At 39.9% G+C, this 17,859-nt stretch overlaps 1 protein-coding gene across 1 annotated transcript in view; it reads right to left on the reverse strand.

Moving 5' to 3' along the window:
• The window catches only part of mgat4a (alpha-1,3-mannosyl-glycoprotein 4-beta-N-acetylglucosaminyltransferase A), a 68,617-nt gene that overhangs the window by 3,185 nt on the left and 47,573 nt on the right, over positions 1-17,859 (reverse strand). The window contains exons 4-15 of the mRNA XM_061879302.1: positions 12,912-13,045; positions 12,782-12,828; positions 12,595-12,708; positions 11,824-11,899; positions 9,140-9,254; positions 8,796-8,926; positions 5,955-6,062; positions 5,799-5,873; positions 5,607-5,725; positions 1,588-1,666; positions 1,246-1,309; positions 65-177 (exon numbers count right to left, since the gene is read on the reverse strand). Of these exons, the coding sequence (XP_061735286.1) occupies positions 65-177; positions 1,246-1,309; positions 1,588-1,666; positions 5,607-5,725; positions 5,799-5,873; positions 5,955-6,062; positions 8,796-8,926; positions 9,140-9,254; positions 11,824-11,899; positions 12,595-12,708; positions 12,782-12,828; positions 12,912-13,045 (1,175 nt within the window). The remainder of the gene's footprint in view (positions 1-64; positions 178-1,245; positions 1,310-1,587; positions 1,667-5,606; positions 5,726-5,798; positions 5,874-5,954; positions 6,063-8,795; positions 8,927-9,139; positions 9,255-11,823; positions 11,900-12,594; positions 12,709-12,781; positions 12,829-12,911; positions 13,046-17,859) is intronic.

A 17,859-nucleotide genomic window follows, 5' to 3' on the forward strand; every position in this document is an offset into this window, starting at 1 on the left:
GAGAGAGTCCATTCCGAATTTGACGACCCAGGAGATTTACTATAATGTGTTGTGGTTAGCCTACTTCACTGATGATGACCCACACTGCAGAGTTTTTCACCACAGACAGTCGCAAGGCCAGGACGGGGTTGAAGGAGGGGTCTACGGCCCCCTCGGCCACGCCCTTCTCAAAATGACCTGTGTGTTTAAACAATACCCATGTGAAACAGCATGTGACATGATCACCAACTTGTATCTCTGTTGTAGTACTGGCGTGCAAAAAGCTTCAGTTGTGGGGAGGATTGATTCAAGTGTCACAGGGATTTATGGCAAATCAACTCTTTCATGCTCGAAATACAGAACCCCTAAATATGTAAATTATATTATCCATCCATCTATTTTCTACCGCTTATTCTCTTTGGGGTCGCGGGGGGCGCTGGTGCCTATCTCAGCTACAATCGGGCTGAAGGCGGGGTACAACCTGGACAACCTGGACAAGTTTTATCAATTCACAATTTAATTACTTATTTAATCATTTATTTATTTAATTATTTCATAAATCATTCAATAACCATTTGAATGACTAAATAATTAAATGTAATTTTACAATAAATAAAATAATGACATTTAAAACCACTTAATTCCAATCATAACTTATTAATGAGACAGTTAAGTAATTATTTAAAGATTGATCTCTTTACTTAATTTAGTATTTGACCCTCCATATCTAAAGTACAACACAATTCCGTCAGTAAAACCATTTCATTTTCCATCAGTTAATTTATTTAACAATTTCACGACTTACAAGATTTGTTTGATTATATTAACCCTAAAACATGATGCAAACTGACTTTTTAAAAATGTTCTGTATTACTTCCATCCATTCATTTTCTACCGCTTATTCCCTTTTGGGGTCGCGGGGGGCGCTGGCGCCTATCTCAGCTATTACTGAATGTGTTTATTAGCACTCGGTAGGACAGCTGTAGTCTGAGAAAATGATGCTGGATACAAGTATTTATCCTTTTTGGGGAGTATTTTGTAGCACGTTCCCCCATCTTACAGGATAAATACACTGGACAAGAGCTGTCTTTCAAAACAACCTGAACAGTCGAAATGCAGTGGATTCACTGCACTGACTTGTATGTTCTTAACAGTCATTCAAGTGCAAAGAAAAGTTAACCACAGCTATAACTTTGATGATGAAAGCATAACGCTTAGGTCAGTCTGTCACATCACATCTCACATTGTCCATTTTTAACAACTCACCTATCCTGTAAAAGCGGTCTTCGGTTCTCTTGTACTTCTCTTTGGTCTGCATCAATCCAGTCTCCTAAAATAAAAGCCAAAGTTAAATTATGCATCGTGTTAAGAGCAAAAGGTAATGATTTATCATTTGAGCGACGGCGACAGCGGTCAAATGCTAGCCAGCACATGGACCTGTGATCCCAGCGCAATATGTGAACTAGCCATGTGATAGCATGTCGCCTTGGGCGGTGCAAACAATGTCATACGCTTACACTTTCTGTTCAAAATCAATACGCCGTTTACGCTGTCATTTGGTATATCGCAACACAGATGAGCGAAAAGTGTGTATATGTGTGTTCTTACGGAGACGGGCAGTATTTCCACTGTGGTGTTTTGCATCTTGTCCCCCGGGTGCTCCAGGTTACCGCTACGAAACAGGAACCTGCCAATAAAAAATCATTTAAAAAATATGTTCATACACATTAGAATTTCCACTACAATTCAGACAGAATGTCATCTTAACAATAAATAAGACCTAATATTTATAATGTAGCATTTATTTCTCTGACGTCATATTAAAGTAAAGGGGATTTGATGAATGAAACTAAAGTGCAGTGCAACCTCCATATGTAAAACAATTTTGCATATGTTAAGTCAATTCATCTGTTGCAGGCTCAAACTGTGGCCATCAAAAAACCTGTATTACTGTACCTGTACAGGACATGTTTTAAGTTCCATTTTAACCCTGGTACCTGTTATGCAAATGAAAATAGAAGCCAACTGCTGTGTGATAAGAGTTGGGTTTTTTTTAACGAAAACTATTCACACATTAAGGATACTAATACGGCGAGCCAGTGCCATTTTTAGAGCTACAGATGGACTTAATGGTGCAGTTTGCGGCTCCGAATTACATTGTATCTCTAACTTAAAAAATATTGGGCCAAGTGGTTCAAGGGAACACATTGAATAGATGAATGATTGGCATTTTGGGCTCCTAATGACTTTAATAAGATATATCTTGGAGAAAAAAAACATATTAGAAAATGTTATGCTATGGTTGCTGTTGAACCGCTGAGTGATATCAGCTATTCCAAACATTGCCTTTGTAACGTGGCTTTGTCCCTTTTCTCTGTGCGTGTGTATACATAGGTGGGGCCTATTTTGTGCGGCTGGGCCCCTAAAAGGGCAGGTTTTGCAGCAGGGTCTCAGACACGCGGCCCGCAAGACTTTTGCGGCCCCCACCTTAATATGAAAGTTTAATGTTCATGCGACTCGCAAGTTTTATATGATAGGCACTTGACAGTGTTGTGTTATTTGGGTCCAAAATGGTTCTTTCAATGTTCTGGGTTGCCTACCCCTGCGTTAGTGGAAAAGCGGCAAATGAGTGAAAGCGACAAATATGTTACCATAGAGACGAGGGTTTTCTTACGTGCCTGGCTGCAGTCACACCGCGACACTTGTCCGCCAGCAATAACAGTCCCCGATAACCTAGACTAATTCAAACTGTTATTTGTTTTTTTATTGTTTAATTTGCATTGCCTCACACGATGAACACTACATATATTTCTATATGACGCCGGATAATACTCCGCGAGCCGTCACTGCGCTCGCTATCCCGGTACTTTCCCGGCTATTATCCGCCGACCGCCGTGTTGCTGTAGAGAGGAAAAGCGGAACGACTCACATTGCGTAAGTAACAATATTATCCATGCATTGGCTAAATACAAATATATTCCACAACCCCAAACATGTCTTTTTCAAAGCCTGCAGTGAAGAGAAGGGTTAGTCATGTGCGAAGACAATTCCAGGAAAAGTGGGGGATACAATATTTCTTTGAGCACAGGGGCATCCTGACATGTCTTATTTGCACAGAGAAAGTTGTGGTGCACAAGGGATACGATTTGAACCGTCATTATACAACTGAATTTTTAGGATATCTTTTCTTGCGGCCCAGCCTCACCCAGACTCTGCATCCAGTGGCCCTCGGGTGAAGTGAGTTTGAGACCCCTGTTTTACAGGCACGATTGCCCTCTATGAAGCCGCCAATATGCTGCAAACGGCACCTTTAAAGTTGTGTAAGTTGTAATAAATGGGTTGTACTTGTATAGCAATTTTCTACCTTCAAGGTACTCAAAGCGCTTTGACACTACTTCCACATTTTACCCATTCACACACACTGATGGAGGGAGCTGCCATGCAAGGCGCCAACCAGCACCCATCAGGAGCAAGGGTGAAGTGTCTTGCTCAGGACACAACGGACGTGACGAGGTTGGTACTAGGTGGGATTTGAACCAGGGACCCTCGGGTTGCGCACGGCCACTCTACCACTGCGCCACGCCGTCCCGTAATAATTGTATGTATGTTAGTTTTTCGATCAAAATACAACAAAGACTTTAACATTGTTTTTTTTTGTGTGTAACAGAAAATATTTAAACTACTAAAGTTTTTTTGACCAATTTGAGCCATTTGATACTGAAAAATAAAATTAATTAAACTCAATAAATTATAATACATTCAATTTGATCTACATAACCTCAAGAGCACAATATATAAACAACTTTAACCTACAGAACAAAAATGAATAAAACAATTTGTGCAGATGCTTATTTTTTTTTTAAATCAATAAAGGAAATCAGAATTAATGGCTACAATGAGCATGTTTTGTAGTGCACATATTTTCTAAGTGGAATTTGAAGCACGGTACTGCATGATACTGATAAAGTATGATTTCCGGGGTCACACGCGCCCCCCTGGCATTGCATTACACTCCCCCCAGAGGGTCCCGCCCCACTATTTGAGAAGGACTGTACTTAGCAATGTTTTCTTTTTGGGTCTATGGTTATTATCACGGACATTCCTAATTCTATCTATGCCACCCATGTGTAAAGGCGCCGCAGAAAAAATAAAAAAAAGCCACATAAAAATGAAAAACACCCTAAAGTGTATTCCATCCATCCCTCCATTTTTTACTGCTTGTATCTTACGCGGGGGTGCTGGAGCCTATCCCATCTGCACAAAGGCGGAAGGCGGCGTACATCATGGACAAGTCACCATCTCTCAGTTGAATTAAAAATTTTGTTTGACTTTTTAGGCATGTTTCTTCCTTGAAAATGTGGGATTGTTCTCTTTAATGTATGACTTTTCGAGCAAAAAGTTATATTTTTGATTCTAAGATTACCAAAAAAAAAATATCCAAGAAAAAAGTAAAACACGTAGAGGAAGGAAGGTGTCGCCTACATATTTTGTCCGACTTTTGTGGCACACATCCTCCTAAATATGTCAGTTTGCACAAATAAAAAAGCAAAACACACTTAGGAGTATTGAATTGAATACTTTGTTAACTTTTTATGAACACTTCCTCCTTGAAAATTTGGGATTGTTGTCCTTACTATGACCTTTTGGGCAGTAAGTTCCATTTCTGGGTCTATGATTATTGTTACAATTTTTCCAACAAAAAAAGTAACACACATGAAGGGGGAGGATATAAACTACAGATTTGTTTGACATTTAAAGCTAATGTCTTCCTAAAATGTCTGGTTGTTCCAATTAATCTGTTGTATGACTTTTGGGGCAATAAGTTCCATTACTGGTTGTATGGTTATCATTACAAGTTGTTTTCTGTGTTGACTATGCGATCCATTTGTGTAGGCACAATAGAAAATACTCACAAAGAATTAAAAAAAAAAGAAAAAAACTACTGAATCCTCAGAATTGTTGCACATTTCTTCCTAAACATTTTGGGTTGATCAATTTATTATTGTCTTTTGTGGTATTTGACATGGGATGTTCCGCTGTACTGCAATTTCCTATCTTCAGCATGTAACAAGTCATGGAGGTCGTCCATAATTCAAATTTAAAATTTCACCTTCTACTTACTACATCAGAATGAAAGGAGGACGGTTAGAGTTAGTGTGTATAAAATATGCGGATGCTCTACTAATGTAAACCACATATGGAAGCTGTAACGATCTCATTGCAGATAAGAGCTTGTCTGATGAGCACAGCCAGAGTCTATATAAAGGATGTCACTTCAACATAATGTAGAGAGAGTCTCTTACTGGCTGAGCGAGCCTCTCTTGCTGGACACAATCAGTTAGCCTACCACCTGCGTCCCTGCTGCGACCTGCCTCTTTATATCAGACATACACACATATCTCTACCTGAACATTGTCTTGATTCCGTTCGACCTCATCTCCGCTGAGAGTGCGATGGCTGACCTGAGAATGCCTATTTTAGAGCTCGCTCTCTCATTAGCCTGACGGGATCCCTGGGAGAGGCATGCACAAGCACCGAAACAAGCTAAAACTGACTACATGTGAAGGGCAGTGGGTGGGAATGAGTTAGCGGTGCAAATATGAGAGCTATGAACCTTCTTTTCTTACCTTTCTATGCTGACGGGTCTATCAAATTTTAAGAGGATGTAGTCTCCTGCCTTGGGAGTGACAGCCCAGAAGAAATCCTCCCCGAGGTACGTCTTCTCTAGTGTGTGACCCTGATACACCTAACAGACAACACGCAGTTTAGAACACCTCTATATGTGCAGCAATACAAGATGAGCTTGGCAGGAAGTCTACCTTCATGGAGGTGGACACCTCAGCAGGGGGATTGACGTGCATCTTGTGAAGAAGTGGCTTCAGGAAATCTTTGTCCTGCACATGCAGGTATTGATCAACATTTGCTAGAACAAACAGCCGTGGCGATTTATTCGACTGCGCGGGCAAAAGACTCACTGTGAGTTTCTGGATCTTTCCAGCCAGAGAAGAATGGAGGCCAACATGTTGAAACAAAGAGGGCCTGAAGCGCACACGGAGGCTCGACTTCTGTCGCTCGCAGTGTTTCTGGAGATGCAGATGCATTTATTGTCATTGTCCAGTGTAACCTCAAAACATATGTTTGAAAAATTACCAAATATTTACAGAAAATAAGATTGTCAAACCCTCATCATGCATAACTACACAATGAAAAAAACACAAGACTTAAGCTTAGTGAGCATTTATAGCAGAGGGTTTCAAAGAGGCTGACCTAACAAAGTTTTAACCCTTAAATGACCTCAGGGGTTATTTATCAAAATCTTTAAGATGAAAACTTGTAATATATTCATATTCCAGGTAGTCCTCATAAACATGTTTGTGACATGAGACATTTACATTTTTAATATATTTTTCAATAACTCCAGCACCCCCCGCAAACCCGAATGGGACAAGCGGTAGCAAAAAGATGGATGGATGGAATTTAAAAAAATTTGTATTTTTATTTTCCTACACCACTCTTCCACAAGTAGGGTCAAACATGGCCCCAATCAGTTCCAATGGAATATTATATGAGCCTTTTATTCAAAGCAACTCTTGACTATTCCACTTACACATCTGATGTCATCTCTCACATTTGATGCAGCACTGACTGTCAATACTGCCCCACTTATTACACATTTGATGTCAGCAATCTTACCACCCATGAGGTCATGTTTACGCAGCAACATACGTAAGTATTATCTCCATTTATGAACCTTTTTTTCAGATAAGATTAGCGTACTTTGTTGTTAGCTAACACTTGTATTTAGGTCGGTAACACAGTATTGTGTTCACCAACAGTAACAACATTATTATTAGCCAATGTCAAATAAAAGGTGCAAGAGTTTGAGATTGATTGAAACTTTTATTAGTAGATTGCACAGTTCAGTACATATTCCGTACAATTGACCACTAAATGGTAACACCCAAATAAGTTTTTCAACTTGTTTAAGTCGGGGTCAACGTTAATCAATTCATGGTAGATGAACTAAGAAAAACATATTTTTCAAATTTACTCAGCTAATCTCAATTATATCCAGGGCCAAATTAATAGCTAAACACAACTCTACAAAATGTGTACTAGAACATTAAGATTTTCACAGAGCAGAGGATTGCATCAACCTCAGAGTCTTTGCTTTTTCGTTGGCTTTTTTGTGATGCTACCAGTGATGGCAAAATGGCAAAGCGTGATGATGACCATAGAACCAGAAATGCACTTTGTGACAAAAGTGGTACTTCTGAATTTGGTCTTTCCCCACAGGGCTGTCATTTATTTGTGGTGGTGGATTGTAAAGGTGTCTTGAGCCGCTGATACTCAGTTGCAATACACTTTCCCACCACTTGTGGCAGTAATGACAATATCAAACAAACAGAAGTCTGGAGCAAAAGTCAGAGAAGTTTCTTAAGTGAAATATTATGACTAAAGTGGTGAAGCTGTATTTTAATTTGCACTTTAATCTTATCGGCAGTTTAGTTAATAAACATATATACCATTGATTTGCCCCCGCGACCCGACCTCGGATAAGCGGAAGATGATGGATGGATGGATGGATTTTGTTCATTTAGTTTAGCAACAAATAATTGTATATTAATTAATTTTTCCTCAGTTATTTATGAGTCCCTTCTTATTAAAGTTACACACACACTAGATGTGGCAATATTATTCTCCGCATTTGACCCATCACCCTTGATCACCCCCTGAGAGGTGAGGGGAGCAGTGGGCAGCAGCTGTGCCGCGCCCAGGAATCATTTATGGTGATTTAACCCCCAATTCCAACCCTACCGTATTTTTCGGACTATCAGTCGCAGTCTTCTCCACAGTCCAGCGGGGGGTGAGACCCGGCCAAACCAAAAAAAATAAAAAATAAAAAATGTTTATATATATTTTTTTATTTTTTTTATATAGTTTGGCCAAGTCTTACCCGCGGCCAAACTACAAAAAAAAACGCGACTTATAGTCCGAAAAATACGGTAAATGCTGAGTGCCAAGCAGGGAGGTAATGGGTCCCATTTTTATAGTGTTTGGTATGGTTTTGAACTCACGACCTACCGATCTCAGGGCGGACACTAACAACTAGGCCACTGAGTAGGTACATTTGGTTGGGACTTATTTTTTCTGATCAGTCTAACATAAGCCTTAAGGTTAATGTGTTAAATAAATAATAATCTTTGTGATTAACATATATATTCATATCATTTGACATGGTTGTTAAACTCTAAATATGTTAGATATAATTATTGAATACAATTAAAATCAAGAGTAAGATTACTAATTCAGCGACAACATTTGAGTTAAACCCCGGGCTCCTCTGTAGTAGAAAAAGTTGGGCACAGAGGTAAAAAAGGTTAAGAACCCCTGCTCAATCGAAATTGTGTGACATTCCTATCAAAGAAAAGTTATTTCATGATAGATATTGTTGTTTTATGGCCCATCCCAACTTCTTGTTTTACTTTTAATGCGTACCGTGTGGGATTTCAGAGCGTAGTTCAGCGGAGGCCAAATCTATGTGTAGTGGTTCAAATGTGTTTGTGGCGGTCCACCATAACTACCGTACATTAATTCAATGAAAACATACACAGGTGTTCATTCCTGTTTACACTTACTGTGGTATTTAAGAAGTTCATGCATTATTGTACATTGCCTGTACTGTTTATAAAGTTTTTATGGAGTTGGTTTGACCCTGGAAAAAAACCCTGACCCCTGTTTCTTACACATTTCTTTGACGAGTGACCCAAAAGATTGTACTGTGTCATGAAAATCCATGCAATGTCAGAACATACCGCATCTTTCTCGGGATTGCAGACTTTAACCCAGAGAATGTGGTCCAGCAGCCAGTCGATGGGCTTCTCCTTATAGAACATGAAGATGAACTCGACAATAAGATTCAGGTCTGGTGCCTGGAACATCTTTCCTGCAGGGGAGCAGACAAAGCTTTAATGAGTGTCCGCGGTACTGGCACAGATGCTCATTAGCAAACAGCAAGGAGCCTGATTAACAAAGCTTTGGGGATCTGTGAACAGCACAACACAATCAACAGGGACCAGAAATACTATGGCTACAAAGCACAGTTAGGGAAGCACTTGTTGAGAGAACCTGTTGTCAATGTTGTAAGTACATATCATACCAATGAATCCCAGCTGAGAGAACTCCAGGACCATCCAGTCTTCTGATGAGAGCTGGAGGGCAAAGTTCTTCATGGTGGCAAAGTAGTTGGGCTTGGCAACGATGTCATCTTCCAACTAAGACATACGCAGAGGGAGTTAGATACACAATCAACCAAAAGGGAAAGTTGGCAGTACGATGATTACACTAGAAGGGTTTTGTTTTGGAACTCTGAGGTATGAAAACACTGCAGAACTACAACAAAGTAGAGCAGCGGAAAATACCTCTTCCCTCCAGGTGAGAGCAGAGAATGGAAAATGACACACCGCATGCATTAGATGTGAAATTGACAACAGAGTATGCATGGCAGTTGGTGTTAAAAATGCTACAATGGAACCTCAAAATGCCAGTACCAGGGACACAATTTGGATGTTTGAAGTTGAGGGACACAATTGGCTTGAATACAGATAGCGCGCCTTATAGGGGGATTTATTGCATTTTTTTTTCTTTCCCCCCCCCCCTTTTCCATCTGTGTGAAACAATTTCAATAATACTCGACTCAAACCTAAATACATTTAAAAGCATATTTTGGATTTTTAAGACAACACGATAAAAAAATACTGATTTATTTTAAGTGCAAAATAAGACAAATGACAAACGGTCATTTAGGGTAGTAGTCAGGTGTTCGCAGATTTACAGTTGAAGTTAAAATGTTGATGAAAAAACTGCTTGTATAGTTAATAATTAACAATGAAGAAAGCTTATCCTCATTATCACTCACATTTAAACCTATGGACAGTTTAAATCAAACTAACTTACATACTGTATTTATGGAATTTGGGAGGAAGCCAGAGTACACAAGCTGGACGATCATGGCAAAAATCATAATCACAATTATGTTGATTCATAATGACATCACAATGAATAACACAATTATTTATTAATTTAAAAATTATGATATTTATTGCACAACCGAAATTCAACTTTAAATCCAATTAAAAAGAAGAACGGATATAAATTAGGAACGAATAAACAAGTAAAAATAACAATTGTAACAGCAATAAATCAAAATAACAATAGCAATATTGAAACAATACAATTGTGTATTTTTGTTCTTAATCGTTTTAAATTCCTTTTTTTACCTTTTACAGTTACTTTTACCGCCATAGTGTGTGATTTTTGTGTCAAAAACAATTTAATAACATTTTTGTTAACCAAATGCAAACATACTCACATTTATTGGTGTAATACATTTTTGGACAAATTTGACCATTGTTTTAGGTGAAAGCGTAATACTTGTGTAAATGTATCAATATGTGCTTTAAGTACACTATGTTCGTGTAAGGTACTTTTTTGAAACCTTTATTTTGTCAGCGCATTTACGCTGGATGTGGCGCACCACGCTATTATTGTGAAGGGGGTAGTGTGTTGTGCTAAGCTTGACGAGTCAGGAGACGACTTGAGGCTGTAAAAAAAAAAAAGAAAAGAAAAAAGAGCACCTCTTAAGTTGTGACTGCTGTCCTGTTTGTGCAATGTTCTTACATCGATAATGTCGTTCCCAACAACACCAGCAGATGAGATGTGTTGTGGGTGTATGGATTGTTCTTGCTAGCTGTAGCTTTGTAGTTTAGTTAGGGGCGGCATAGCTCAGTTGGTAGAGCGGCTGTGCCAGCAACTTGAGGGTTGCAGGTTCGATTCCCGCTTCCGCCATCCTAGTCACTGCCGTTGTGTCCTTGGGCAAGACACTTTGCCCACCTGCTCCCAGTGCCACCCACACTGTTTTAAATGTAACTTAGATATTGGGTTTCACTATGTAAAGCGCTTTGAGTCACTAGAGAAAAGCGCTATATAAATATAATTCACTTCACTTCACTTAGTTGCGATTTCAAGTGACCGTATCGTTATAGTTTAAGTTTGGGCATGTTGCGGGTATGAAAAAACAGTCGGGACACATTATTTTTCCCAACAAATGTTTTTTCTCCTCACAATGACAGCCTTTCACTCACATATATGGCAATTTCCCCGACATTCTGCTTTTAACAGCGGATTCCGTTATATTGGCCAATTGTGTGACTGCGACCGCAGTTATGTCAACGCAAAAATCATTTGCCTTACTTTTTTTGTTGAGTGTAGTGATTGAATAGCACTGTGTCATATAAAAAGTAGCAACCATGATGAGATCCCAAACTTCTCCTAGACATGTTTTTTCCACTCATATGCTCACTCATTTGTTTCACCGTTACAAGCTCCGGAATTTGCATGCACCTTGGCGGCCCATTAATAGTTTTTTTTAATCATTATATTTATATGATCGTGAGAAGCCATAAACGAAATTAAAGTCAATATTTGATTAATTGCCCAGCCCTACGAAGTACCCCGAGAAAACCCACACAATGCATTTCTAATGGTAAAACAACGATCAAACCGGCATTCTAGTATACAGTGTTCAATTATTGAGGTTCCTCTGTATGGCCACACATTTTCCAAACCTTTCCAAATTGGAGCACCAAAAATACCGATGAGTGTGACAGAAGTGTAAGAGGATTAAGCTGAGAGTGAACGAAACAGGCGGTGCTTTTAATGAGGGTGGGGGGGAACGACGCTGATGGATTGCAACAACACACAGTTTACCTAACGGCCGCCACAGTTTAATTGCATGCGACATTTCAGACTGAAGGCACCATTTACCGTCATTTAAGGGCGTACCTGAACATAATAAACCCCTTTGCTCACGGCATACATCATGAGGAACGAATAGTCCAGGTTCTGTTTGGTTCGCCATCTAAACAACACAAAAAAAGAAAGATCAACACATTAGTTTGTGTTTGCTAACATGTAATTAAAGCACTCTGAAAGGATCCATGCAGAGAGAAAAATAAAGGTCCATGCTGGTAAGTATTATGACTGCTTGGAGACTGACTAGACGAGCAAGCCCAATTAGTTTTTATCCCCGCGCGCCATTATGTAATAGACCATTCAGTCACATGCACTCACAAGCACATAAATCTATAGAATATTGACATGTACAGCAAGACAGACGGCTTATATTACCGTCAGAGGCAAACAGACAGCCACTTCCACACAAACAAGATGGCCCTCTGTGGCCGGGGCCTATAATCTGTGTACATACAAACTGGTCCATAAAGAGATTTCTATTAAGCTGCCGGTTCGCTGACTGTACAGAAAACATAGACGACAAAAGCTGGTTGAGAGCGAGGGAGCGCTCTGCAGAGCAAGAGACGTAGGCCGCTGCACTGATGACCTTGATATGACTTTGACAAATGCCGTTAGAATACTAAGTAGCAGCAACCCAGCCGAAAAAAAGAAGCTCTGGCGCGCTTGCTCTCTTCCTACTGACTAATCCTTCTGGTTCTGCAGTCGCCGTCTCACAGCTCACCCCCTCGCTTTCTCAGCCAATCGTTTTCTAATGTTGTACTAATTAGACCTAATAGTGGCACAGGTTTTCCACCGGCTTACCTGACCCTCTCTTTGGAGTCTCCGAAAGTTTCTTTCAGGCTCGTGAGGTCCGGGTAAAATGTGGCAGGAGGTGAGATGACCTCAAGCAAGCCTGAATTCAGCTCTGTTGAGAACCTGAAGCAGAAGAAAACATTTGTGAGCAACTATGAACCAGCTTCCCAATGTTCTCATCGCCTTGAGCACATACTCTTTCTGTAGGTCAGCAACCACACTTTGCACGTAGTCCAGGTCCGTCTGCAGGAGAAGAATGCGCCGTTGTATCAGCTACTGTAACTTTTTTGTAACACCAGACGACCGACTTCAACTTGACCTCTCACCTCTCCGACGAAGACAATAATCACACACTCGAGCTTCTCCTCCGGCGACAGCTTGTCTATGAGCGAACGCAGCGTCTCGGATAGATATGACTTCACCTTGCGCTTCACCGTGGGGATCCCCATCACCATGGTAACTGAGGGGAAGAACGGATGCGCTTTAATCAAATGGATCCAAAAGAGCAAATGATTTTTACTGTTGGTGCATTTAGCAGATTACTTTGGCTGACATTCACAAGGGAGCATATGGACAGATGGCGGCAGGAGGAAGCGAACATTCAGTAGGCGGCCATGTACGGTATGTTATACTACTGGGCTGTCATCTTTGTAACCAACAATATCTTATAAAAGTGAACACATTTCTCATAATTCCGCAACCATCCTTTCCAGGAGTAGTTCTGTAGAAATTGAACATGGCTGTACTTTAGAGTAGTCAGTGGAAAGCTGACAGTATTAGAGTGACTGTCAACATACAGCCATTGTTGTCTGGCAACACAAGTGTAAAGATGTCCATAGTGTGAGAATTTACAAGTAGTTTAAATGTGTGAGCACTTGATATGGGCACCAAATCCGGTACTTTTTAACCGTAACCGATTTCGGCCGGTACAACTGGGGACCGATTTACGTAACCGTTACTGTACCTGGGTTGCCGACTCTTTGCACTTTGAAATGAGGCGATCACTCCTGCAGCACTGAGAGCGGACTCAGCCAAACTACCTTCAGGTCAGTGGTTCCCAAACTTTTTTCACAAAGTACCAATTAGCTAGCGAGTACTCAGTAGTGCACAGAAAATGCATTGGTTTGCTTTGTTTATGGTTTTGGTTAGATTGTATTGTTTGCGCCCCGTCGATTTGCTGTGCGCTGAGGACTACTTTTGGAAGGTTCCCGAAACCTTACAGAGGCAAGCTGTGCTGTCAAACGCTGACTGGTTGAACACAGTTGGGGGCGTTCCCAAAACATTTTTCCAACACACAAGCGGCATTACAGAATGCTCGTCGACTTGTAAATTTTCCATTTCTTGTGTGTTTCTATTACAAAATATTTGACAACGGAGAGAAAGGAGAACGAAAAGAACGTTCGACTTGCAGGAATTTTTGTGGGTCATGTTTGTGCTGCAGAACACTGATTAATGGAACTATACTGCAGTATTTTTACTCAGTCGTAGTCTTTAAATTATATGCAGTTTATTAATGTTTATTATTTCTTTACAAGCTTCATTTTAATACGCAAAGCTACGAAAAGTGGATGGACTCTTTCAAACATGCTTACAGAGGAGTAAGAAGCCGGACTCGAAGCAACAACCTCAGCTGCTTACTACTCTGACTTAGTTGGATAAATATGAAATAAAGGAAGCACGAGTGGAACGAAGGTAAATGACATCAAATAGTGTGTGAATGTTGTCTGTCTATCTCTAGTGGCCCTGCGATGAGGTAGCGACTTATCCAGGGTGTACACCGCCTTCCGCCCGATTGTAGCTGAGATAGGCTCCAATATCGATAATTATTCTTATTTTTTTTATGAGCTGTAGAAAATAAGGACAAGGAGAAAAATATATTAAATGTAAACATTGTTATTACAAATGTAACCTTCTTTTGATTATAATTCCCTCACCTATCAAGGCAGAAAGGAAAGGAAATATCAACGCAACAATGGAGAAACACTCAATTTATGTAAACTTAATTCTAAAATCACAATAAACACTTAAGAATAACCTCTTTAAATTAAGTTGTAAAAATAAGGACTATGTCAGCAAGGCTTAATAAAGTGTAAGAAATAGCTCTTAGTGTGAAAATGTAAACAGAGAAACCTCAGTAAAACAACACGGGTTTACTGCCAGTAACATTTAATGTGGAGTGTTATTCTTATTTCAGTATAGAAATTAAATTTATGTTATGCAGTAATCATTAGGTGGTTTTTGGAGGGTTTTTTCTAGAACGTTTTATAGGCAAAATAGAGCAAATACCATTAGCTTCATTGTTAGCTGATTTTAGCTGGAGTTAATTTACAACTTAGAATGCAAAAAAAAAATGTAAGTGTGTTTTTTGTAATGTTAGGATTGTGAATGATAGACAAAATTCCAAAAAAATGAAGTTTCCCTTTAAGGGCATTCTGCTCATTCAATAAATGCAAGTTGCGAATGCAGAACACATTTACATTTTTACTCAATAAACACCGCTAAACTAACTTAGTTTCTATTCACTGCATAGCAACTCTGTGGTTCTCCTTTACTTGCAGCCCAGTCAAATATCACGCATCATTAATAGTTCATTTTCCTACTGAACCATAATGTCTATCAATGCCCAGCCTAACTGATAGAACGACCACATAGCATTATATTGTGTTGTATTCTACAGATAAAGTTATGCTCATTGTGATAAAGGCCCGTTACAGGGTAAAAAAACAAACTTGAGACACAGACACAGACACGGACACACACACACACACACACACACACACACACACACACACACACACACACACACACACACACACACACACACACACACACACACACACACACACACACACACACACACACACCTCACGAAAAGGGGCCCTGCAATCTGTGCAGCGTGGAGAATCTGTCCTAGTTTCACTTGTGTTTCTCACACCGATCACCATGTTGTGTAGTGACGCCCACCAGCAGAAAGAAAAAGAAAAAAACTAGGTCGAAGATGAAAGGAGAGCGTGGGAGACAGGAAAAGAGACAGCGAGAGTGACAGAATGCGGGACAGTACTAGACAGAGAGTGAGTGATAATACAGTGTGGGCTCAGCCCTCTGAACTTACTTACAACCTGTTGCACCACCTAATCTCCATCCTGCATCCTTTACTCATCATAATAATCGTTAGACACCTAATCAACTCATTAACGTTCTTTGCAAAGATGTAACGGTGCACAAGGCTCTGTCCTAGCGGCTAAAGGCTGGTACACGCATAAAGATGTTCTAAATCTTAAGAGATTTTTTTAGCCATTACAGACTCCACACATAATAAATGTGCCGAGTATACTCAAAATGAGCAAAATACGTAAATATTAAATGTTATTATAAATGTACATGTTACTACATTACAGCATATTAATAAATAATACCTTTTTAAAGGCCTTATAGGCAGAATAGAGCGACTCCCATAGGCTCCATTGTGAACGCATTTATTTGTTATTCAAAATGCATAAAAAACCCATCTGTGTTCCCGTCTTACATAATAATTGTAAATGATAGACAAACTTCTAAAAAAAGTGCAATTCCCCTTTTAGGGGTTACGCCTGGTTGGTGGGTTGGTGTCAGTTTATTTTGAACATGCATCAAGTTTGATATGATAGGTTACCCATATACTGTATGTTAAAGGTTCTGAAATCTGTTCAATAACCTTTTTAAAATTTCCATGTCAATTTTGTTATAATCAGTTGAGCTCTTGATTTACATTTTTTCACTATATCAATTAATTGACTTATTTGTCACACCCTCGCGGAACATTGAGTTGCCTATTGAGTGGCCTAGTGGTTAGAGTGTCCGCTCTGAGATCGGTAGGTCGTGAGTTCAAATCCTGGCCAAGTCATAGCAAAGACTATAAAAATGGGACCCATTACTTCCCTGCTTGGCACTCAGCAATAAGGGTTCGAATTAAATAAATGATAAATGGGTTGTACTTGTATAGCGCTTTTCTACCTTCAAGGTACTCAAAGCGCTTTGACACTACTTCCACATTTACCCATTCACACACACATTCACACACTGATGGAGGGAGCTGCCATGCAAGGCGCCAACCAGCACCCATCAGGAGCAAGGGTGAAGTGTCTTGCTCAGGACACAACGGACGTGACGAGGTTGGTTCTAGGTGGGATTTGAACCAGTGACCCTCGGGTTGCGCACGGCCACTCTCCCACTGCGGCACGCCGTCCCTACAATTGGGGGTTAAATCACCATAAATAATTCCCGGGTGCGGCACCAGCGCTGCCCACTGCTCCCCTCACCTCCCAGGGGGTGATCAAGGGTGATGGGTCAAATGCAGAGAATCATTTTGCCACATCTAGTATGTGTGTGACAATCATTGGTACTTTAACTTTTTTAACATAAAGACAAAAATCAGGCTTTGAGCTGTTTTGATCTTTATGGGTGTGATCAGGGCTACAATAATATCAACACAGCACAGCACACACAAAGATTCTGTCCCACCACACAGCCAGAATCTAGACCTCCAAGCCCAAAATCCAACATGAACAAACGTGACTTAAAGGATTTAAATTTAATCATCAATACCAAGGTGGGTACTGGTATCAGACTGATAGCGTTGGTAGGATCAATAATTTTTTTGTTGTTTGTCTTTTAGTTGTACAGCAAATTGCTAAATTTTCCTCACGGAGGTTATGCAAATACAGAGTCTCTTCCAGGATGTACACAAAGTACATGTATTTTTTGGTAACAGTTCCTAGTTGGGTCAGTCCAGGAGGATCATTAAGATTCTGGACAAATAATACGGCTATCGGTATTTCTTTTAATCCAGTTGACCGCCGTAATTATGACTATTAATTCACTTCAGGTGCCGTTCCTATCCATAAAAAAAAGACAGTAGTAGGTAGGATCTGATAATCACCTTGGAACAATTACAAAAAAATGAAGCATTGCCACAAAAATGTTTCCTCCTAAAAATTCCCTCACAGTAACACACACTCATAAGAATTAGTGTCATGGAATGAATATGCTTTCCCCATGACTCCTGCTGGCGCGTTTTATTAACCGTCCAATAGCAATCCAGTAATCCACAGGCCAATAAATATACAGTCAAAAAAAGAAAAAAAAAATAGTAATATAATATTCCAAAAGATGGTCTGATGCAAGATAACATACGCTGACGGGTCTCGAGTTGCTGTGTGATGTCACTCCATCGTGTTGTTTGTTTGGCATCAAAACACACTTTGCTTAAATGCATTGTATTGATTTATATAATAT

The sequence above is a fragment of the Nerophis ophidion genome, linkage group LG19, assembly GCF_033978795.1.
Source record: "Nerophis ophidion isolate RoL-2023_Sa linkage group LG19, RoL_Noph_v1.0, whole genome shotgun sequence".
NCBI classification, from domain to species: Eukaryota; Metazoa; Chordata; class Actinopteri; order Syngnathiformes; family Syngnathidae; genus Nerophis; species Nerophis ophidion.